This window comes from Neopsephotus bourkii, unplaced genomic scaffold (genome assembly GCF_033783945.1).
Source record: "Neopsephotus bourkii isolate Nb327-2 ecotype Australia unplaced genomic scaffold, CSIRO-AGI_Nbou_v1 NB_620, whole genome shotgun sequence".
In the NCBI taxonomy this organism is placed as follows: Eukaryota; Metazoa; Chordata; class Aves; order Psittaciformes; family Psittacidae; genus Neopsephotus; species Neopsephotus bourkii.
The window spans coordinates 2,355,664-2,381,388 of NW_026901120.1; the positions used below are offsets into that span (position 1 = coordinate 2,355,664).

At 45.0% G+C, this 25,725-nt stretch overlaps 1 protein-coding gene across 1 annotated transcript in view; it reads right to left on the minus strand.

Annotated features, from left to right (window-relative positions):
- The window catches only part of RASGEF1C (RasGEF domain family member 1C), a 68,403-nt gene that overhangs the window by 24,862 nt on the left and 17,816 nt on the right, over nt 1-25,725 (minus strand). Inside the window, exons 2-3 of the mRNA XM_061352108.1 lie at nt 3,129-3,311; nt 1,423-1,545 (exon numbers count right to left, since the gene is read on the minus strand). Coding sequence (XP_061208092.1) covers nt 1,423-1,545; nt 3,129-3,305 — 300 coding nt within the window. The 5' untranslated portion in view covers nt 3,306-3,311. The remainder of the gene's footprint in view (nt 1-1,422; nt 1,546-3,128; nt 3,312-25,725) is intronic.

Genomic DNA, 25,725 nt, shown 5'->3' on the forward strand with positions numbered 1-25,725 from the left:
AACTGCTATTACGAATGGAAGGAGAGGACTCTGTGCGAGTCACAGCACACAGGGGATAGGAGGTCTCTTGTGTGCAAGGTTTCAAAGTCAGCGCTGCTCTCAGGAGCACATCAGCTGTGTCCCACCTACTCTGTGTGACTGCAGGCCAGGCCACATTGCAGACAGATCTTCATAAACATAAAGCATTCCTCAGTTCTTGCAAAGTTTAATGAGCAGCAAAACTCAGTGCTCACATTTTAATCCTCCTCAACTTGTGTCTGTGGTGATAGCATTAGAGATCAGTTCATCACACTTCAGAACAACTGTTCTGTTTGGTGCACCTCATCCAGGTATTTCTATTAATACCAACTGTATGAGCAACCCAAGTGTCAGATCTGTGAGCAGTCTGGCTAATGGCTCTCCCCAGTGAACACATAGCTCCTGTTACTCATGCAACCAGTTGCCTGGGTAAAAACAAGCACATGTGTTGAGATGTTGATGATTCAGTATTTGATGCCAAAAACACTGTTTCAAAGCTGGAAAGGCTGATCTTGTTTGAGAATCATTTCAGAATTCTGGGGGCTTTGGAAACTTGCAACTAACACATGTTCATCTTTCCTCCTCTGCACTGAAGGTGCATCTCCTGCTCTAGGTAATGCAGTCATAGGCCTTTGTCAAGGCACTGAGGAGAGGCTGGGTGGAATCCAGCACTGAATAGGATCCATTGGGATCCATCTCTGCCACACTGCCTGTGGGACTGCCAGAGGATGGAAGTGTTGTTATGTACTGTATCCGTCTGCACGGTCCCCAGGGCAAAACAGGATGAATGCTGACATAGCAACAGCTTGGATTTACTCATTGTGTTACCCTGACACAGCCTCACTACTGCTTCAACTCGTTCCTGGTGTGCCAGACAGCACTGCTCTGCAGCAGGGCTGTGCGGATAGGACCTGTCAGCGCAGGCAATGGGAGGTTAGGGGGTAGTTGCATGCCCTTATGGAGTGTTCAAAGTGACAAGTAAGGCCGAGAGGAAATATTACTGTACCAGAAGCAAGAAAGCAAAAGGGCAGACGCACTAAGTACGAATGGGAGAGTGGTGTGTTGACATCTGCAGTTGACAGCGTGTGAGGTGTACGTCCTACCTCCTTGCATCCCGCAGGCTCCATCTGAGCCTTAAAGAAGTTAAGAAGGAAAGTCACCTGGGAAGACTGAGACAGGGGGGAAGGGAAAATTAGAAGAAGATTTGAAGTGACTATTGCCTGGAGCACTGCTCTTGGACATGGATACTAGGATGTCTCAATGTCAGGATCTCAGCAGCAACTGTCATCCTTTATGAGCAAGTTTCATTCAATCCAAAGGGAGGTAAACGACACACACCAGATCCCCAGCATCCTCTGCTCATTGAAAATACCTTGCATATTGATGCTGTAAAGATAAACTAACCTTGTCCAGCACGGGGTCGTCCAGCCGCTGCTGCTCAATGCACTTGTGACAAACACGGGACAAAAGCTCATGGGGTTCAATGAAGAGTCTGGAACTCAGCAGGAATGTAAAGATATAGGCTTTCTGCAGGAGAAGGACAAGCAGACCTGCTGTAAGCAGCTGTACAGTGGTAATATTAGCCATAAAAACCCCAAACTCCAAGGTTTTTGCATTTCCACTGGGACAGACCTTTATGTCTAAAAGACATAAGGATTCCTGGCCCTGAAGATGGAACTGCAGGAGGCAGCAGCACCTCCTTCCTCCACAGCACTCACTTCCACTTCCAGCCTTTGGCTGCCTAAACCCTATGCAAACATCCAGCAAAGACGGTGTGTAGATCACTCTATGGGATTGAGTCCAGGTACAGGAGACAGCACAAGCAGGGACACATGGAGGCCAGTGAAAGATATACATATAGACACTTGGGCACCTCTGTGCTGTACTGGGTTGTGAGCTGCAAATGCCACCAGAACTCAAACCTTGCAGCTCTTACCAGCCTGTTTTAAGGAATATTTCATTTATTCAAACTCCCCGAAATTAATTTCTATCAGCTAAGCCGTATCATATACAATCCCACATCTGGGAAGCTGTGGGAACCAAGACTGTTGGATAAATCCTCAGATTATTTAAGGTATTCCAGCAGTGAATTTCAAATATATGCACGAATCCTCAGCTGTTTGCATCCTCACCCCTCCTGGCACCTGAATTATCTTCTTTCCCCCAGACCCAGCCACACTCCTGAGCAGCAGGTATAATACTGCATATCACACATTGCTTAATGAAAACCTCACAGCCTCATCTGTCCATTACCTATTTTTATGGTCTTTCTATTCTTTTAATTTATATGCTTTTTTACGACTTATTTTTAGCTGATCAGAAAGGGGGCAATTTAAAACACACTGTCTGCTCTGCAATGATAGCTTCCCTAGTCTTCTAAACTGCCCAGAAGTCAGTGCTACTCTGCTTTGAAATACAACCTATTCCATAGAGATAAATTAGCACTTAAAAGTCTTCCAGTCAAACTCCATCCTGAATTCCACTGAGGACGTGCAAAAAAATCCAGTGAAGTCAATGGCTTACAGGACCATAAACCTGCTTCCAGTTTAGATCCTCCCACTGTTGGTGAAGAAACCCTGAACATTCACTGATCGAGCAAGGTTTAGGATCTGGATTACACTGTCCAGCACCTGCAAAGTTGGTGTGAATATACGAACCCATCAGAAGGAGCACCTCTGTTGTCAGTGAGAGAATGCTTTGCACACACAGACAAACCTGGATGACTTCAGCAGCCACTGAAATTCAGTTCATTTAATGCCAGTTCAGACATGAAGTTTTTTGCTGCAGCCTTCATCTAAGCCTCTCTGGGATGCATTGCTATTTTTGTAGTGCTCCGACTGCTGTATCACTGATACATCACCGCCACAGCTCCCCCTTGCCCCATTCTCCTATGTAAAGGCAGTATCAGCTTTGGGATCTGCTTTTTCATGGGAACGGTTATAGAGCAGTGCAATAGCATTTAAAGCAATGCATCCATTAACCAAGCTCTAATTGTATGCAGCTTTTAAATTAGCCCTCTTAATTCAAAATTTAACACATTTGCACTTTTGCGTAAAGTGCTGCCCCAATTCATCAAAATTAAACTGTTTATTGCACTGTGAATTGCTTACTTCAGGGTAGTAATCAGTGGTAGGTATCAGATGCTGGATTAGAGCATCCAGAGATGCTGAGGTAAGGTTTCCATCCTGGAAGATCAATCCTCCTTGTTCATCTTCTTTTGAAGTATGTAGATGAGGGCTGAAGCCACATGGGGTAAACATACTGGTAGAACTCAGCGTTTGGGGCATGCCTCCCTGCAACAGAGAAACACCCGTGTCAGGGACAGGATCCATCAGATTCACAGCCACATCCACCTCCTGGGCAATCTGAAAAACACAAGCCACTAATGAGAGCTTCCAGTTCACCAAATTAACATGGTCCCTTCATTACAACCTCTTTTATTGTTGTCACTGGTAGGTCATACCTGCAAATGGGAAATAAACAGGACATTTTGATTTACACTTTTAGGTAGAAAGTGATGGCAGCTACTTTGGGCTTCCACCCCAAGCAAGAGCATCTCTGATGATTCCCTGTCAGTCCACATAGGAGAGGCAAGATACCTGGGATCTGAATTCAGCAGGTTCCTGAGCAGGTCATTTGAACCTCTGTTCCCCTGAGGATGAGGCAGGGAGATTTTAGGATGCCACCTAAGGGCTGCTCAGGGTGGACCTCGAGAAGCACTCTGTGGCTCCCATGGGACAGAAGAGTCAGCGAGGAGGTAGAAGCAGGAGCAAAGTCAACTGGAGAAGGATGGAAAAATGAAGGGAGTTGGAGGGAATGGAGAACATGGTAGCTGAAGAATTGATCAGAGAGCAAGGAAAATAGGAATGAGGAAGAGGAAGAAGGCAGACACCTGCACTGTTTTTGGAGCCTGAAGTTAGTCCTAGATTCTATGTCCTAGATCTATACTTAGGTACTAAACGTTTGAATCAAGAATCGTGGAATGGTTTGGGCTGGGAGGGACCTTAAAGCTCACCCAGTTCTGTGAGCATGGAATGGGCAGGGACACCTTCCACTGGAGCAGCTTGCTCCAAGCCCCTGTGTCCAACCTGGCTTTGAACACTGCCAGGGGTGGGGCAGCCACAGCTTCTCTGGGCACCCTGTGCCAGTGCCTCAGCACTGTGTGAGGTCTCCACGCAGCCACGGGTCTGTAAGCCAGGCAGGGTGTGAAGCCCTGGGAGAGGCTGGGAGCTGGGTCCCAGCACTGTGGGAGATCAGGCTTTGTGAGCAAAACTTGGGTGACTTCACCCTTCAAAGAGGAGACCGTTCCCTGGTGCAGTTACTGCATCTTATCTCCCTGTGGGAGGCAGCAGGGCTGGGAGCACGGGCTGCCTGCGGGCTCTGCAATCAAAGAGGAGCCCAAATGTCAAACCCAACAAATCCCTGCCTTGACTGAGAAACAAAATAGATGTCATGGGTTTATAGATTCAAGACCAGCATAGCTAAATGTCATCCCAGACAGAATGGAAGTGGAAGTATCTAGTTTTAATGAATGTGCAGATATGCCTGTTAATAAGGCTCTGAGAGCAAGTAATTACGGCTTTTTGTACACAGCTCAACCTCTGTGTAGTAAATGGGAGAGACTGCCAAATCCCATTTGTTACTTCTAACACGCTCCGTGTTACGTCTTGTTTCTATGGCAATAATCCCAAAAAGGATTGCATGTCCATATAGATCAAGAAATAAATCTCATGGACATGCAGCTGTCCAGATGAGAAAAAGGAAAAGTTACAAGAGCTGTGAACTTACAGGACACATCTGGCTTCAACATAAAACAGAACTCAAAGTAATAACTTATTCAGTGCAACCCCTCACTGTCAATGCCATTTTTATTATTAAATAGGAATGTATCTAAACAGAATATTGCCTGAAGTATTGCATCTTATTACACGAGAAATCTGGCTGAAATACACAGTAATGCTTCTTAAGAAAAAGTTACCTTTTTCTTTTGAACTGAATAAACCCAGCTGTACAACTGTCACCGAGACATCTATCCTGGGTATTGCTAAGAAATCCAATTTGATTGTTTGTTATGGAGCTTACCATCTAATCTTGGTTTTGGGCAAGGCCTGTGTCATACCTGAGCGGGGTGCCTGGTTGCTACCTCACTTGCCACTGAAGCTGACCTGAAACCTTTAATTTCATGCCTTTGTGCTTCCTGTTAACTAACAGTGTTATGTTCACAGCAGGATGAAGGCCAGTGGCTCAGAGAATAATAAATCCTTGCACTGCTAAGCTTGGTAATAACTAACACGAACATCTGGCAGATGGGAATTTAGGACAGGGACTACACTGCTTGCAACACCTGATTCCTGTTCTGCAGAAATCAGAAATGCAGTTTCTGAAGTGTCCTTTTCAGAAGTACTAAATAGAAACAAGATCTTGCTTTGAAAGAGCCCAAATATGTGATTGGCTGCACTAGGCAAAGACGAGGTTATGCTGTCAATCACCTGCAGAATACAGGAACAACACTGTACTCACAGTGGTTTGGGCGATGGAAAGGCAGGCGGGTAGGCAGAGACAGACCCTTCTCTGAAGAGCGCAGTGACAGGATGAGAGACAAGATGGGAAATTCCAGTTGAACCTAAGAGAAAATCCTCCCCTGAGCACCGTATGAAGTTGGAACAGGGACCTGGAAAGGATGTTCAACTTCTATCTTGAGCAATCTGAGCGAACTTTGAAGTTAGCCCTGCTTCAGGTGGGAGCTTGGACCAGTGACCATGAGACATCCCTCCTGATTCACTTCCTTGTGACTGTAATACAGGTCTTTCTCAAACTGCTGCAGTATTGCCCTAGTTCTGGGCTTTTTTATATAAACCTTGGCAAGTAAAAATCAAGTCCAGATCCTTACATATTTGTAGAGAAGTCCATGTTGGGCACAAAACCTTTATTCCAATTTTCCTGGAAACAACAGCTCGCATGTTGTTAACTTCTGGAAAACCAGTGCCCAAACCAGGAAAACTGAGCAGGACACAGCTTAAAGGATTGCCTTGCACATCCTTGCTGAAAGGATTTAACCATGCACATCACATGGGCCCACCAATCTGCAGCAGGAGAGCTGCAATGGCCTAGAGCACGACTAACAGCCTCTGCCTTCCTTGTGCCAGGCTGGTGACCTGCAGCAAAGCCACAAGGGTACGTACCCCACCAGCACTCCCCAGCTCCACTGCTGCTGTTACAAACATCCCCATGGCAAGTGCAGTTAATGCTTACATGGACATGAAATGTTCAGGAAACATTTAATGTGGTTTTCAGCAGCTTTGATGTGATAAGTGTTTTATCCTTTATCAAAAACTTAATCACGCTGTTTACTTTTGATCTTCATTTCGTCTCTGCCTTCCATCTGCTCTGCCTCTCTCAAGGGGAAACAAGAGCTGGTACCATGTGAGGAATGGAGCGGGGCTGCAGACTTATCTTCCCACCCACTTAACTTTCAGATTAACAAAACAAATAAAGCCCTTCCCACTCCAGGGATGAAAGGCACGAGTTTTTGACAATCTCCCACCAGAATTACAGGAGCTAGAGAAGATGCTAAGGAAAGGTGTGGAGGGTGCAGTGTCCATCTGTGCCATCAGCGTCACTCACTGTCCTGACCATGGCAGTGGGATCCTCCTTACAAGAACTCAGGATGTGCAAGTCACTGCTCAGTGAGCATGAGCAGGGGATAAATCAAGGGCACAAGCATAATTTGTCAAGGCACAGATATACCTAGTCTAGGCTGAGTTAGATTGGTTCTTACTCCCATCTGGGAACAGAGATGGGAGATGCCTTCCATCTGATCTCAATCCTGGAAAAGTCTTTATTGATCAAACTTGCACCAAAACCAGAGTTCAAGGAAGTGAAGATGGATCACCCTAAAACATTTTGGAAAACATCTTAGACAATTCTTGACCAGATTTAGTAACCAAACCTATTAATCATCTCTAATCTATGTGACACTGGGAAAGTTTTGGTGAAGGATTTGATCTGCTCCAAAAGCATCAAGGACTAAGGGATGGAACAGCAGGAAAATACAAAGAATCACAAGCAACCAGCATCTTCTTTAGATGAATGTTGGCCGAAACAATCTAATGCACCACACAGAGCTGTGGCTCAGAGCAGATATGCAGATCTCCTCTCCTTCAATGTTTATTTGCAATACCACCAAAACCAAGGCCAGTCTTATTCACTGGGCTTTGGGGTCCAAGCTTTAACGAGAATTACCATCTAGGTAGCTTGGAAAAGACTCTGACTCCTAAACTGCAACTCCAGTAGGTAATGAGTGAAGAAGCAGAAGCAATTGTGCTGTGGAGCAGGCTGCACAGTGAAGTCACATTCTGAACCCTCCCAATTGACAACTTCGTAGCTGCCAGGACTCAGCTGTTTGCAGATGCATTATTGAGCATGAAGACACTTCTGTCAATGGTCCTTCTTGTCTTTGCCCCCTGCTCTCTTTGGGTTGGGACACAGCACAAGTCTTTCAGCTGTTTCCTATGAAGCAGTCTGTGCCCCATTCCCTGGGGAACAAGCCCTGCTCCATGCTCAGCCGGCACAGTCATGTCTCATCTGCCTTGGTACCTGCCCACTGCTGTCATACAAGCCCTAAATACTGGTGGGTCAGCAGAAACTTCAGTAACAGATGCTCATTTTCCTTCATGTTGCTTTCAGCAATCTTCCAGCTATTCATCTTTGCAGACAAAAAATAATAATCAGAAGATAACCATAATGAGTCAAAATTCAGATTTTTCTCTATTTCTTTTGTAGGGAAGGAAGCAGAGAGAAGAAGAAGAGAAAGAATTCTAATGGTTCAGAAAGCAAAAGGAAAACCACTGCAAAGCAATTGCTTCCCCTTGCAAGGCCATGGTTATAAATGTTTTTTTCAGTAAGAGTACCTGGCATGAACAAACTCAATGTATTTGATGCTGATGTAATTAGGAAACTGGCAGCAGATGTAACTTTCTTTTCACCTTTTCTTCACAGGCCATAAAACATTCAATTTACAGTCCACGAAGTTGCGTGATTGCAGAAAACTCAGCCTGCCAATCCCAGTACTGTTGGAAATGGTTAAATGAGCAATATAATGAAGCTTCACAACTTAGAAACACAAAAGAATCACAAGGGAAAAGAACCATGGGACAGGAAAGATGGGCAAAACATTAACCTGCAATGTTCTCCAAACCCAATAACACCGATTACAACTCAGTATGGGATGGTTCCTTCCCCTTTCCTACCCATTCCTTGCAGCAGCTGAGGCACTTTATTGAGATTGCCATAAAGGAGATTACAAAAGCAGCAAGTGGATTTAAGGGATTTGGGTATCTAATCAGAATTAGTTCTGATTCTATTTCCTTTCATCCCACCTGGTTCTCACCTCTTACTTATCTCCTCTCCAAATCACTTCCCTAAAGAATTCACCCCCACAATCCTCTCGTGTGGAGCCTCCTCTGGGTATTGAGGATCAGGAGGGGAAGGAAAACTCCTGAAGAATCTAAACCAGCAATTGCAAGAAGCAACCTTGGAGAAAGTAAAGGGAAAGGAGAGCAGAGCAGTGGGGAGCAAGAGGACACTCTACAATGTACTGTGCATGGCACTCCAGAGCAGTGAGGGGATGCGGACCAGGATTCCCAGGGTGCCTGGAGAACTTTTTTCTTATGTAAAATTTCTTTTTGTTGTGACAAAATTCCACTATACACATGGCATATAAAGCACAGACCCTCTTCATAGAGTTTTTTCAAGGCAAAAGTGAAACCAAATTGACCTCTGCTTTGAAAAGCAACTACAAACTCATGTACCAAGGAACTCTTGATGGACTTCCAACTTCCCCGTGAAAAAGCGCTCTAATCCTAAAGAGCAGTTCCTAAGATTCTGACCAGAAACAAGGCCCAGCACCTCCAAACCAGCATTTACATTGCTGAGAATGTAAATGCAGAGAAGCCCTCAGGTCTCCCTCCCCTCCCTGCCAGCACTGGGCCAAGTCATAGAGCAAAGGCTAACAACGGTCATGGCAGGCACAAAACCAAACCCGTTTCCTTCAAAGCATAAGGGCCCGGTACAAGCAGCACCTGCAGTGTTAACTTCATTCCCTTACAGACATTGCAATGTGACAGGAAAAAGATTTAATTCAAACCCCACAGAAATTACTGGGCTCTGCATCTCGCATATTTACTCCAGGCTAGAACAAGAGCTTCTCTTCTCTGAGATATGCACATCGCTGCGTTCAAAGCCAGCCAACAAAGAGAGGCACCAGCTGAATTTTCTCCATGGTATCACAGCTACTCTTGTAATAGAGGTTTATAAGCAATATCTTGCCCTCAAAATACTACAGTGAAAAACCAGCTACACTGGGCAGTTACCTCAAAATCTGATGGACATGCCTCAGAAAGAGGCCCGATTTACAGCCAAGGAGGCATTAAATCAATTACCAGCATGGTACAAGCAAGAACAAGGTCACCTTGCTGAAGCAGTATTTCGTGTTTATGCTCATGTCAGGGTATTCTGTTTGATAGAGAAAAATGAAACCCTGATTATCATGAATTTGGGAGACTGGTCTAAAGTAGAATGTAAATCAGAAACGAGAAGATTTATGGCCAATTAAATTGAACTCCAATCAAAATCCCATTCAGGCAACAGTTCCCTGGGGGCTTCAATTTGTTAGTGCCACGGTTTTTTAATAACTTTATTTTTCATGTAACATCAGCAAGAATAAAAGCCCCTCAGTAACAAGCAGAGCCATGATCACGTTATTTATCTTAAAATGCCATCATTGCCTGGAATCAGAAAGCACTGAAAGGATGCACCGTAATCACTCAGGAACAACTCCCATAAAGCTGCAATGGGTATAAAGCTTTTTTTCTTAGGCTCAGAACAATTTCTCTTTTCATTAATCTGGTTCAAGTCTGAGGTATTTCTCCTGAGTCAGAGCGAGTTGGCAATGACCCTGGCACGAGCCTGAATGCAGCCTCTGATGGCTCAGACCCTGTCCCAATATTGCCTGTGAAGCACAGGGCTGGTGGCGTATCTGTGCCTCATCATTAATGAATTTTCAGCATTATCAGAAGGAAAATGCCTATCACCATGTTCCAGATGCCCTTGACGGTATTCAAATGTATGCTAAAGGCAGCAGTCTGGATTTCTTTCACTTTAGGCTAGGAAATCTATTTTCTGCTCTAATGTGCCACTCTCCCCTTACGCCTCCCCCTTCTTCCTGTGTTCCTGGTAAAACCCTTAGACAATATCAAAACTATTCTCGTGTATAGGACTTTTTCTTCCTTTTTTAAAAGAAATAATTAGCCTCTTTTTTTTTTCCTTAAGAAAAAAAACCCGATAAATGAAACAAGGAAAATGAAAGTGCTTAAAACGGGAGTGAATTACTGAGCTTTTTGTTAAACACTGAATTGCAAAATTTGCCCCGAGTGAACCAGGCATGGATGGAGAGGGGAATCCCGGAACAAAACCATGCAGGCAGCATTCCCAGAAACCACTGACATCAACAGGAGCCTTTTGGCTCAGTGCAGTCGTCACTGACGGGCCACTACTGTGACTGCCTGGAAATCAGTCAATGCTTGGATTCTCTTGCTTTGGCAGCAGAAGTGGTGAGGAGGGGAAGTTATTTAAGGATAACTAACAGTTGTCAATCTGACGGGCTGTGCGGTTTTGGGGCAGTCTGGGCTGTGGCATCATCAAACTCACACTTCTAAATGAGAAACCTGCTATGGGAATTTACTTAACATCTAAATACAAGGGCACGACATTGCGATAGCCTTCAGACCTCAGCAGTTGCCTCCTCTCAGGAACAGCTTCTTCCAGGCCAAACCTAGAGGAATCAGAGCAGCTTAAAAGCAGCACCACAGAGTCTGCACCACTGACAGCTTTGCATGAAGCAGGGACGCCTCTCTCCATCTAAATGACTGCTGTCTCCACCGTATGCTGTCAGAATTACAATGGAAAGCCCGTAAATAAACCAAAAATGCAGATCTCAGTCCTCCTCTCATGACATCTTGGTGAGAACAAGCCCTGACAGGAATAAAAAAACACCTCCCACACTAAGCAAAGCAAGGCTGCTATTTATGCAGAAGGAAGAAGGAAAGCTGTATATCAAACAAATAATTACAAGAGCAGCTTTCTCAGTCCCTGCTGATTACCCTCGGCTCAGTTTGATGGCTCTGCCAGGGCTCCGCAGGTTGCTCAGAGAGGTGGATGTCACAACATTTTACTCACAGTTCTTTCATTTATTAGCACCTACTGCTACCTGTCTCTTAGTCAAAAATCTTGGCTTACATTTAGGAACTGCTCTCATGGAGCCTGTCAAGGAGGTTTAAAAACCCATAAATCATGTTTTTATATATACACACACATCCACAGACAGACTCCACACGCAAATATGAATGCATAATGATAGATTTTGGGTGTTACATATGTACATGGAGTTATAGAGAGGCACACATGCTTTTATGTAAGTGCACCCTCCCTCCCAGCATGTAAATATAGGAATTTAGGTATCACTGCTCCAGTTTTGGGGAGGGGAATCATTTCATTTAACCTGTTTTCCTGCCCAAATTTACTAACTCACTAAATGGAACAGAGTCTAATCTTTACCTTAGAAAACATCAATGCTTCTGAAGCGCTACATAAGCTCTGACTATCACCAGTATCAATTCATCACCATTGTTAATTACACTGTAGTCAAGCAATGCTCAGTTCCCAGATTACCACAAATGTCTCTTAGATTTTTGCTCCTAATTACCACAGTCTTCAGGCATCCCTGAGATTTATGTCCCATTGCAAGACATCCTTTGCAGCAAGCACCACTGTGCTTCAGTTTGCAGTGCCTAGCTCAGGGAACAACCAACCAGGCACCTGATTTATGGTGCTCATATCCCCTACCCTCAGCTTGCCTTCGAGAGCTGCCCACAGAATTGTGGATGGGAAAACTGAGAGGTCAGAGCTGCACCTGCCAGTGATGGATCCAGCCATGCAGGCTCCTCAGCCTAAGTATCCCCTCGACCCTGGGTGGACAGGCATTGGTGATGATGCCGGAACGCAGGACTTCCTTCCTACAAGGGAAGATGGACACATCTTCCATAGAAGAACTACATCAACACAGCCAGCATCAGGCTCCAGTTCTAGCTGTAGATTTGGGTTATTTCACCATAGCATCCCCAGAGTGCTCCAGCCTGATGAGCAGACTCCTGTGCTCTATGGATAGATACAGACGCATCTCCCTAACAGAAACGAGCTCGTGAGCTTCTGGATCTCCCCTTTTGGAGCACCATCTGCACCCACTCCACGTCCCAGCACCCACCACTGTGGTGTGCCCCGAGGCAGCCAGGCACACACAGGCGCTTCTCACACGAGGTGAGAAAGCAGCAGCATCATCTGTAGCTGTCCCTACTTAAACACATTCACGCTGGAATATGCTCAGCCCACGCGAGATCAACCTTTGCTGGGGCAGGCAAAGAGCCGTCTGCTGACAGATGCTCTCTGACTGTATTGAGTACTGAGAAAAAGCAAGTCTGCACCAGGAGAATAAATCCTTCAACTTCAGAATGAGAGGATTCCAGCTGCAGCCCAAGCACCATCACAGGTGAGGGTGCCCGGCTCACACAGGTCCTGCTGGGGCTCCCACACCATGCTCAGCCCGACCACCTCCTCCCCACAGGCAAGGAGCAGGGGGAGTCACCACCGAGCTGACTAATTGCTCATTAGCCAGAATTAACTCTGCAAGGCAGTTCTGTGATCACTGCTAAAAGTCTGTCATTAAAAGGGACTGCAGACATTAGTTCTTTGGTTCCTATCAAAGCATGAGCGATGGGATGCTCTGGCTTCATGATTAACAATGTGCTTTTGGGGAAACATGGGAATTGCCCATTCAGAACTACCTGCTATCCATCCAGCTAACTCGCCTGCCTCTCACACTGGCCATAACTGGATGCAGCATAGAAAGGGGAAGAGCACTGCACAGGGCAGAAATACAACAGTCATTTGCTCACTACAGCAGCCTCTTTCTGCTCTTGAGTAATAGTAGATACAAGTTCATACTTTGAAGCACAAGATGTAATATCTACCCAAAACCTGCTATTGTTGGTTATTCTCAGTGCCCATATAAAAATTACAACCTCCAAGAACCAGCAAGCAGAAACCTTCCTAGAGTCATGGTAGGGAGCTCAGTGAAATACACTGAACGTGGTGGAGGAGCTGACTTTAAATATTAGGGGATGAATTTCTTCTTGGCACCATCCCACTGATTTTTTTTTTGTGGTATAAAAACCCAGGGGTGAACATGGTCCAAGATATACACAAAATGAGCTACATTCTGAACTGCACTTGCTGACCTCATAACTCTTCAGCAGTTGAAATGTGGGTTACAAAGCCAATTTCCATAAAGGACACGTTCAGTTAACAGTGGGAGACTGTGCTGACGAGCTGTGTGAGCACACTACTGAGATATTTCCCACATAATCTACATTCATTCCATACTTTTTGGAAGTGCTCCTCAAAAGATGGTGTCAAGGGTGCAAATCCTATAGATCAGAAAGATACTCAACCCATTAGAAGGCAAAGAGCTTTTTTAACTCATTCTGATGCTTTGAGAAGCCACAAACACACATAGTTTCTCATCTCCCACTAACCTTGAAGGCTGCAGAGTAGCAGCTTGCTTAGTGCATAGGCAGCCCAGATGAGAACAGGCACACACCCCTCCGAGGTCCTTGAAGAAGGACAAACTATACAGGGACAGTGAAAATCCCAACTTTTGGCTATGGATAGGGACCACGTTAAAAAGCTCTATTCCCTCATTCACTTTGCATGCTGCCTGAGCAACCGGGAGGTTTTTAAAGCAGCAACGACCATTGTTACGAAATTGTACTATTTTAATAATAGAACAAACTACCTGATATGAAATCTGAATGCACACCAGAGTTGTTACCCTGTGGCTAAATGTCTCACCCTTACTTAATCTTCTGAGACTGCAGACCTGCTCAGACAGAGACATATACAACAGGACTTTAAACACTGTAGGGGAATTTCTGGTCAAATTATGCATGAAGAGATATGCAAATACTTAAGATTTGCAAAAAGATGACTGCTGTCTAATGGCACCTGTAATCTCTCAAGCCCGTAGATTTATATATGCAATTGAAGAAAACCTTTGACTTTCCACTCCACATGGGAAATGGGATGAATCGCATGCTCAAACTAGGCATTGCCACGTAGCTGGGGCCATATTCTAACCATCTTATTTCTGTTCAGTGGCCACAAACACAACAAGCCCTTGAAATCAGCGTGATCACTCAAGAAGTATGCTTCTGCTTCACATGGAGAAGGGGAGTCACCTCTGCTCCCCAGGTACAACTGTCTGCTCACGTGAATATTTACAGCACCATTTACATCCAGTCTCTGGTTTTTGCAATGTTTCTAGGAGTGCTAATACAAATCCCAGAAATGTGCAGTGTCTCCTGAAACGTTTATTCAGCTAAATAATAATTCCAGTTCAAATAATTCTAAAGGAGCTGAGCCAGCAGCCTGTTTCAAACAATATTGACGGGAATGAGCAAACACTGATTTATACTCAAGTCAAGGCAATAACTACAAGAACCATACAGACTGTTGTCAACTGCTATAAAACAAGTAGGATTACGTGATAGGAGAGAGAAGCCTCAAGGGGTATTTTAGCACTACTTTGAAATTAAATAATAATAGAGATTAGTGGTCAAGTGTGTCCAGAACATGAATGGGCGCATGCATGGGCTCAGTCTTTGGAAACAGGACTCAGGTTGTATTCACGCATTTATTGTCACAGGGGGTTGCAGAAGGATGGACAGGGGACAAATCGAAGATTTCCCTGCTAAATGCTTTGCTGGGATGTGCCCAGCTGCAGCTATGGTGGGCACAGGGTCTGAGAATCTGATTAAGACACAATCTGAACTCCATAAAGGAAAAACTGGATGTGAGGAATGTAACAAAGTGCACAGTCCTGAGTGCAATCAAGGTGTGGGGTTGAATGCTGGTGTGTAAACCATACTAATTACACCAGAAAATACAAGAATGGCAGAGACTCACACAAACCTCCAAATTCTTCAGCACTACAGCTGAGAAATCGAAATGCCACGTACAAAAAGTGATGCCTCTTCCTCCTGTTGTACCCCACACTGCACTTTAGACATGGTGTATAGCTATTCTCTTCTTTGGGATGGCATTTTCCAGGATGCTTTCCCTGCATTTCAAATTAGCAAATCCCCATTTCAGCAATCCCTGCTGAAATTTCACAGTAGGTATTTCCTTAGTGACACGCACAACTACTGAGAGAATCCATTTAGGAGGGAACCAGGGAGGTAACCAGCTGGAAAGCCATGATGAAGGAAAGACTACTTGTTACATCCCTGAGGGAGATGGAGGAGAGTAAAAGTTAATGGAAGGATAATCAGGAACTCTGCAGGGATATCAGTTTATAGGCCAGGAGCATATACAACCGAGACTTGTTTGCATATCAAGAGACTACAGGAGAAGGTGTGACAGCCAAATGCAGCTTATGGAAATATGACTATCTGTAAAGCCGATAGCTTCTTCGCATGTGAAAACACAATCCTAACGTTCAACTTGGCAAGTGAAGGCTAAATAACATCAATACGTCTCTGTTCCAGGCAGCCTGTATAGTGAAATTGCTTCTTATGACAGTGTTTTCAGCAGGCATGCCTGGGACTCAGAGAAACAGGCTGGGTTTTTACGGATTTCAAGGATCCCTGCTTTAAATATCCATAAAAATGAAATACTCAGGCTTTAAAAACAATGCAGTGGAACTGGGTGCCTGTTAATGGTCAGTGAAGTAAAAAACAACTCAAACTGCTCAAAATCACCCCGTTATGCTATAAGAACAGGACAAGATGTAATCCAGCTTTAGACAGAGCTCTAGGTATTTATGTTCTTTGAAGAGTTTTAATAGCTTACACTGCAGAGAAGCCGCCGAGTCCAAAAGCACGGCTGTAACAGCTATTTACCTACTCTGCAAATACCAGGAGCAGTGTGTGTCTACAGACATGTCACCCCACCTGGAGACCTCCCCGTATCTCAGCAGGGTCAAGAGTCCCTGTCAATACTTGCATGGGAGCCCTTTGGGGACATCTGAGGGTTTTGCCCGTATCTCAGTTCCTCCCATACTGTAGTAAGCATGTTGTCCCAGTATTATCTCCTAAAGAGGTATCTGTGAAGATCCCCCCCTTCACAACAATACTCCCATTCACTTCCACTCCGCACATTTAATAATCCCCTCAGCATCCCTGCAAGTATCACTGTACTTTGGCCACATCCATGCCCTGACCTTCCTGCCAAGGCCAGCACAAACCCCTCCTTTCCCTCCCTGCTCTGGCCTGGTTGGCAATATCACCACAGCCTATTGAACAGTATGAAAAGGAAGGACTACTAAAAGCTTTTCACTGGACTAAGCAATCAAACGCAGGATTTTATTATTAGAATTGTTTTGTCAAAAAGGAGGATATCAGCCAAGATTATCTGGGCCTGTTTTGGGATCAATTCAGTGAAATCGTTGATGTTGGCCAAACCCAGAAATGTGTGAGAGATTAAGTTATTTAGCCCATTATGTCTCCTTTACCATACTAATGACTAATATTATTCTTTATTGTCCAGGGCATTTAAGTATGTGCCTGTCATTCATAAATATATAATTGCTTTCGTGTTTATAATTTGTATTATCATAGTGAGTATTTAGATGGCTACCACATAATTACCTGGGGAGAAAAAAGGTCTATTTACATATGGTACAATTCACCAACACTTTTCCGGACTGCAGCCCATTTACCAGCCAAGTCATGTCTCAGTGGGAACTCATGTCTGAAATTCCCAAATCCTCCACTTTTAAAGCACCCCTTTTCATGTTAACCAGCTCTCCATCCCACCCCATGGCCACACCACACACCATGAGAGGTGGAGTCAAGAGCTTCTTCCTCAGCTCAGTCCGTCTTTATCCAATGCCCATTTCTACAAAAGCCTCCAGGAGTTTCCAGCTGCCAAGCGACCCTCCCCAAGGAAAGGCTGGGGTCCAGCACCGTCTCCATCCTCTCCAGAATCCTGCGATTTTCTCTCACATCTGCAAATCTTTGCTAAGCTTCACCTTCTCCAGGCAGTTCAGTGACGCCTTTGATTTGCAAGTGAGTTCAGGCAGGAATTTTACCCGAGGAGTAATTTTGCTATCTGCACGCATTTCACTATCACATCAGTACTGGCTTTCTTCCAGCCAGGAGACCTGGAAGGATCCTGAAGAGGTCTTTGTGTTCAGACCAAGCCTTCTGACTCTATGAAGAATGACATCATGGTGTGGCAAACACCTTCTTCCTACTGTAAATTTGGTTGGTGTGCAAAGTCAAAACTGAGCTTTTCCAGACTTGTCAGCATCTTGAGCTCAGTCTTGCAGCTAAACACCATGTTGGGTCCTTTCTACTTCATGTCTTGCACATCAGCAACAATAGGAACTCGGCAATCAAACCTGAGCTGGCATATTTGGTGATGACTCACGGAGCTGATTAAAATACAATTGCTTTCCCAGAGCTGGGCTGGCTCAAAGTGGCAGCAAACATATCAAAGAGGTGTCTCTTAATTCCCCACCCTTTGTTCAAGAAATTAAACACACACAGAGAAGAGACGGATGCAGTAATGGAGTGTGTATTCTACCCTCATTTGTAACCGGTCCAACTCTTAACTAATGGAGCCTAATGTAGCTGTAGATTATGACTTCTGATGGGTGGCTTTGCCCATGCTGAGTTATGCACTCTGTGAGAAGCAGAAACAAAACCACACACTCACCAACCAAAGCGCTGAGAAATAAGGCCTGAGTGAGCCTCTGTAAGTTAAAGTCACATTTAGTGGCATAACAGCCACATAACCTCGAGATAGAGGCTCTTAACCCGTAGCAGACTTATTTCTAATGCTGTGTTTGTCACAGGTGACATGAAGTTACACGCTCACCAGACAACAGTGGCACACAATAGAGAAACCTCCAGCCTCTTTGAGGGCAAATATATTTGTCCTTGTCACCCAGTGAAAGATGGCAACCCCAGCCCGGCACAGATGTGCTGTAATCACACCAGCACAGTGAACCTGGGGGGTGAAAAATTAAAGCAGCCAAGAGGTAGTGCCTGCCTTTGGAATCCATTTATCTCAGGGCATGCCATAGCCCTCCTCTGCAAGACACCGCTGCTGTGCACTGGCAACGTCTCTGAAGTCAACAAGTATTGACCTTTAAAATGCCAGCCAAGCTTTTCTGTATGAACCCTGGCTGTGACTCAGTGTGGGAACACATCTTCAAAAGCAAGAGGTTCAGACAGCGTTCTCTTCAGTTCGTTTCAAGTTGTTCTTCCTTCTTCCTTTTGTTTTTAGTTGCACCAGGAATGAGGTTTTTTGGAGCTGCTATTTTAGAAGTTTAGGTCTCAGAGAAGTTCTGCCAAGTCCTAGCAAAACACAATGTAATTTTGAAATTACAGTCTGACAAACTGCTGCTTTGAGAGAACAATCATCTTCTAAATGACTGGGCAGGCTGTCTCAAATCACTGCTTTACATGACCTAGAGAAGGGGCCACAATGATGTATAGGAGTCACTGCTCTACCTCCATGCAGGTCCTGGACTTCAAGGCACCTGAGCATGACCACATTGCTAATGAAGATCCCAGGGAAGTGCTCTGCACGGTCCTGAATTTGGTTACTGCGCTGAAACATCAGGATGGTACCAAGGCAAGTCTGCTCATGTCTTGTTACAACAGATTGATACCAAACAGCTCTATTAAATAACAATAAATCATATCTTACAGGTATGATTAAATCCCTTTGTGATATTTAAGTCTGAGCTGGTTTGAGCAATAGAGGATAATACATAGAGACTGAACACACAGGGAACAACAATGATCACCTGAGTCCGACGTTCTAGACAGCAATCCAGATTGAAACTGGAGATGGGACTAAATGAACAGTGATACATGATCTCTGGTTCTCACCAGAAATGGGAGAATCATCTGTTTCCATTCCTCCAAACCCCTCTGCAGCTTTCAGACCTGTCCACAGTAAAGCACTGACCAGCAGAAGCAAATTAGTCTAGGATAATCCTGCAACATAGATCTTCCCCCTACACCGGAGTGATGGGCAATGGCACATCCACTCCTATTACAAAGAGACAGGAAGCAGCTGGCTGAAACTGAATCCAATGATGCTACTCAGCAAAGGAAAGTGGTTTGGAGAAAGTCCCAGTCACAATGCTGTCTTTCAGCCCAAAACGAGCCCGTGCCCCGCAGTCATCCACGCTGGGTCCAGGCTGAGGGACAGCGTGTGACAGGCACTGCGTTGCTGACAGTCTTGTTGGCAGGCAGTGAGCAGCTTTTCGTTGCTGGATGCAAACCCACATCCTTCAGCTACTGCCCAGAGGCCATCAGACACTGAACTTGCGTATCACCATGTCCCTGTGGCCAAGGCAAGCCACAGCCCAAGGTGCCTCCTGCACCGTAGCTCCAACCAACCAACAAAAATAAGAGTTGTCTGGTGAACATTCAATCATGGCACAAGCTGATTTATCCAAGGTGGAATTCACCCCTCAATTTGCCCCAGGGGGAAGGACAAGTTCACTTTGAAGAGTTGACAGACTTGGAAAATGCCATAAATTCATCCAGCTGGACACACTGCAGCCCAAAGCAGGCACGTGTCCCTGTCCTGCAGCTTTCGCAATCTATAGAGCTCTACTTGCTGCTGCCTGTAGCCTAGAGCATTAACACTGTTACAAGATTTATGTTTAAAGCATATCAGTAACACTTTTTAATGATGGAGGCACTTTAGCAAACAGTGAATTCTGCCGAAGCTCTGTTTGGCAGAGTTATCAATAATCCTATTAATGACAAGGTGCAATTTACAGCAAACTGCCAGTGGAAAGGAGATACAGGACTTATGTGAAACAAAGAGATAATACAATATTATTCCATTGACTGTGCTTTCTCTTAATTGCCTTGTTATGTACGCTCAGGGCGCACAATCTACCACGGATGAAGTTGTTTGTTCATAGAGCAGCACACAAGACGGTTTAAATCCAAGATCCCTCCAGCTGCATTTCAGGATTTATTTCAAAGTTGCCTTTAATTTTTCGATTTTATGCAAGTTTATCCTAATATTAGCAAGCACTCCTCTGAAAAGAAACTGCTGCGCTCGATTGTGCTACTTGTACCAGATTATGTGAGTGCTTACTGAAGCTTTACTCAGTAAAGCTGCACGCAGAGACATGATTTGCAAAGCAGAGTGCAGATCTCGTGTCCCTCTTCCCCATCCTGCAGAAGGGCTGATGGCCCTCAAGCCAGAATCCAACTAATAGTCATCTGTGCGTGTCCAAGCAACCCATGTTTACTGTGCCAGATTCAGTGTAGTATCACCAGTAACACCCTTGGCACAATTATGAAGAAACTCTACCACATCGAATGCCTTCATTTTAATGTACCAAGCCAACTTCACCACTAAGAACGCATCCATCCTCTTAACACATGGAAAACATCTACAAAAGATGGTAGAAAGATGGATTTGGGGCTTTAAAATTATTTAAATGACGTGTTTTTGTTTTCAACATTAACTCATCCTCAGGTGTCCGTGTGGGCGGGCAGACAGATGGTTACTCAGCTGAGAAACTTGAGGCGGTTCTGCCTTTGTGCAAGCATCAGTCTGGAAAGAAGATGGGCTTCAGAGCGGGCCCAAGTCCAAATACAGGAGACGAGACCAGGGAAACGTCAGTTAAGGGAAGTGCTCGGATCCAGCTTTTGTGTGGTTTTGCTTCAGCTTCGATTCCCGAGACTCACAGATCACAGATGGATCCGGCCATTACACCATGAACAGCTAAAAAGCCCAAGGTGCACATTTTTATACCATATATAGTGCTAAGAATGTGAGCTATGCTGGGAATGAAGATGTTGATGAATGGATTTATTTTATTTGTAGTTTTAATTATCGGGTAAATTCCATTTACCACCTAGAACGTGAATGTGTTTTATTACAATAATAAGCCTCTGGCATGAAGCCAAGGCAGAGCTTCCAAGCAAGGGGGAGGGGGCATTAAATTGTGCTGGCTGGTGTTGAAAGCACTTGACATTTCTCCATTTCATTTCCAAGGTGCAACATCATAAATAAGCTCAATAAACTATTGCTTACAGCCCTGGCCAATTTGAAACCCTACCTGATAGATTTATTTCAAGTATACCCTGTCCTCCAAAGCTGCTGGGAAACAACAACTTACCACTGCCAACCTGTTATTTCTACATCCGACATTGTCTGTAGCATCAGCAAAACCATTCCCAGTGCTGGTTTGCAGAGCTGCTGAAAGTGACTGGAGGCTGATGGCTGCCTGCACTCATTGCTGGAGACACAGCAGATGAGCCGGGTGACATTTAGCTGTCCTACATCACTTGCAGGGCTGAAAATGGAGACCACAAGAAAAAGGCAGAAACAGATTTGGATTTTTTCAATTCATATTCCACAGATTTGGAGAACTAAAGGATTATTCCTTGGCACTACCTGTCCCTTGGAAACACAGCAAAAATCCACTGGGGTACACGCTCAAGAGTGTGCTTGTTAAAATACACACGTGCCTGGCGTCCTCAATGCAGATGGAAGAAGTTCTTTACTGGGAGGATGGTGAGGGGCTGGAATGGGTTGCCCAAGGAAATGGTAAATGCTCCATCCCCGGCACTGTTCAAGGCCAGGCTGGATAGAGCCTTGAGCGACATGGTCTAGTGGGAAATCCCCCTCCCTATGGCATGGAGGTTGGAACCAAGGTCTTAAGGTCCTTTCCAACCCAAACCATTCTGTGATGATATGACTGGTACCAAGAGGACTGGGACTTGGATTTTACCAATTTGTGGAAAGCCTTACCTTAAAACAAACTGCACATGAGACAGTGCCAGTCTGCTCTGTTAGTTCAGGTACGAGGTGAAGTCAGTGAAACCAACTCAGTCCTGGGATTTGATGCCTTGGTGTCAAGCAGTGCAATCACTTCGTACAGCTGCAGAGCTCACACCACAAGAAGCACCTGCAACCCTCACCTGCCTATGGGCTCTTTGACTTAGAAAGTTACTATTTCACATTCACCCTGTTCCAGTGCTCTGGCTGATATTTCAGCTTGCAAATCAAACCCTATCCTGCTCACCCCCTGACAAGGCTGTTTGTCTCCCACCACTCTGCACACCCAGAGTCCTACAGCAGCATTTCCCTCTCACCCATTCAATGCAGCAGTGCAGCCTGTGATCCCAGCTGGAGCTGCCGGGCAGAGGCAGACAGTCCAAGAGATTTCCACATTATCCTGGCTCTCCATGAATGACTTCAAAGGAGCGCACAGATCCTATCTTCAGGAGATAGCTCGAAGTGTACCGCCTGCGTGGGCAAGCTTGTTCCAGACTTTTATCCTGTAACTTGCAGGATCTCCATACAGCAGAGACAATTCAAGACCACATCTGCTAAAGCCTCCTATACTGGGCCCACAGGATGGTCATTTCCAGCTGCCTGATGTATAAGAGAGGATGGGGCAACACTTGTAGCCTCTCCTATAGGACACAAGTGTTTATTCCAAGGTACACAGCAACCACCATTGTTTTGGTTAATAAGCATTCAAATCTTGTCCTGTTTTGAGTTCCAGAATTACTTTTAATAGTGAGTTTACACAACATACATAATTACATTTCCATGAATACAAACCCCATTTCCTGTTGTGCCTTTACATTCATACAAACAGCTCGGCAATACATAAATGCACATCTGAAGGGTAGCAAGTCCCTGGGAGCTCTGGGTACATCCTTATAGGAAAGAGCTTTTGCCAAAGTGGGGAACAGGAGCTGCACCTGCCTTGAGCAGTAAAACAACACTATTCTGAAGAAGGACATATGGGTTTCTGTGTGCAGCTGTGAGGCCCAAGGGAAGCTCCATATGCTGTTAGATTTCTACCTACCACTGTCAAACAGAGGTTACTGCAGAAGCTGCTGTGGATGGGGCTGGGATAGTCCCTGTTCACAGCCCTGCACAAACACAAGTGCTCTTCCACAAGTTAGGTTTCAGCAACTGCCAGGTATGCAGTGAAGCTATTTATACTGATGATTTCAGGTGAATTTATGGGTTTTCACCAGCGCCTTCATGTTTGACAGACTCTGGATTCCCAATCATCCTATCAGGACAGCACTGGAGAACCAGGGACAGAGAAAGGCACATTCTTCACCTCTCATCCACTGCAGAAGTTATCAGAGAGATCTCAGTAAGGGAAACCTAAGCTGAGCTTCACCTCCACATCCTGCTTGTGCCAGTTGGAACAGGAAGGACAGGGCAGAGAGAGAACAAGCTTTTCTCCCCCAGCTTCAGCTCAGAGCGCTGGCAGCTCCAGGCTGAGCTGCTGATGCCATCCCATCTCCAGGAGCCAAACCCCTTCACTCCTCCCAGCCCGTGCCATGCCCAGGGCTGCTGGCAGAGCCTGCCTGCAGGGCGTTTCTGTTTCCTCACCTAAACCCAAGTGTGGATGAACCTCAGTTACAGGGTGGTAAAGATAAAGATGGTGCAAGCTTGCCCCTGTCCTGGATGAAACCTTGGGTTATGCCAACCACTGCTGCATTACGAGCATCTCAAACTGTTCCAGCTCTGCATTAGCATTCTGGAGCACAGCTTTATCCTCCTGCCTCTGAGACCAGCCCCTGCTTTACATAAATCTTTAATGAAATGCTCTGCCTCAAGCACTGATGCCTATGAACAAAAGGCAGAGTTGAAGGAAAACACAGTTTTACCTCCATCAAAACAGAGCAGTTCTACAGATAACACATGGAAATTACACTTGCTACACCTCTCAGATCCCTGGAGCACCACTAGAGAGAAGGTAGAACACCAAGACAAGAATAGGGCTGGGAACAAGTGTTCCCAGAAGGGCACAGAGGAGAGTCCACTGTGGTATATGCTATAACACAGCAGGACCGATCCAATCTCCCAAGACACTGGCCTGGTCAATGCACATGCAGAAGGCTGTAAGGATGTGTGTGCCAGGTCACAGCATCAAATGCTTCCCAGCAATGAAACAGGCTTCCCACTTACTGGGAGACTGATGTTAAAACCTCGAGGTTTAAACACACACACAAGTCTATCAACTTTATATTCCCTCTGGGATTCCGAGTGCTTACTGCTAATGCTGTCAAGTGTTTCAAGTGCTTCTTTCATGAGTTTAGAGGCTGTAAGCATTCATCTCCCCTCCCCACCACACACTAAGCAGAAATAAGAATAGAAACTGAGACTGTTGTGAATCAGCACTAGGAATTGTGATTTTAAGATCAAACTAAGTACCATGAAACTACAGATAAAATTGCAGGGGCTGTGCACAGTGCAATAAAGACAGTTATGTTCCAAATGAAAAACAGTGACCAGGAGATGTTACAAGGCCTGCAGAGCTGAGAATGCAGACTGCAAAGCAAAGACATCAAGCACAGTATAACTTCATACTGTAACACTTGATTGATGTTTCTCAAAGCAGTCTACATGAGTTAAGGCATGTATCTTCCATTAATCGTAATGGAAAATGTTTGTTTAAATCCCCAAGACTGCCTTGAAAAAGAAACATTTCAGCTTCACCATCTGGATTAGATACCTAAATTTTCATTTTTAATATTCACATCTGCATGTAGGCCCCCAGTCGGCAGATCACTTAAACATGTGCTTCAAAATGCAACAGCCGATAAGGCTACTCATGTGCTCAAAATTAAGCAAACCTATAAACATCCCATCCAGCAGAGATGGGCTTGCTCACATGGGTCTGTGTTTTGCTGAACTGGTGCCTAAAACCTGCAGAGAAGCTGCCATAAGGAAGTTACCATTTTTGCCAACAAATACCATCGTGTTACCGCGCTTCTTCTTGGACATCAAGACAACGGCAACGTCAGAGACATGCTCTGAGACAGACTGGTGTGTTGGAGACATCAGTTACTTGCGCACATCGGTGTTCTCAGGCATATTCTGGGCTCCCAAGTCAGGGATCTGGACTAAGTTAGAAAACTGGACACATCTTTCAAATATCCCTTTAGTTTCCCTGAGCAGCAAGAGTCCTGGATGAGGTTTTCAGTGTCACATAAACACCTATTGTGAGGATTAAAAATAAAGCAAGAAAAACTACCAAAACAATACCTTAATGTAACAGTAATGTGGAGGAGATCAAACTGTCTGCCTCAGCTAGATTTCAAATACATAAAATACAGAGGGCTTTGGCAAATCAATACACCTCAGCTTTGGCTCACTTTACCTCTGCAGGACAGTACAGGATGAGCAGGGACAGAAACTACACTCAAGAACTCAAGCTGAGTGACCAAAGATGAGGAGGGGGCTGTTAAGCCTGTTGGGATGAGGCATTTGGGGAAGGATCACCGTGAGTATTTGGACCTAATCTCTGAGCTGGGAACTGAGGTCTCTGAAAGCATGGAAGTATTTGTATCCCATCATCTCATTCTCGCTTACTCCGATCAGCGTAAGAGTCTGACAATAAATTAGTGACTTCACGCACACAGTATTTCAGCTTTTTAAAGCCAAAAAGCTATTTGTGGCTGCATTTTGAAACTCAGAACCCAGCAATAATCAAAGCTCAGCAGTTTCCATTTTCAGGCACATCCAAGGTAAGCAGTAAATAGGTAAGACAGCAGTTGGATGTTAAACATA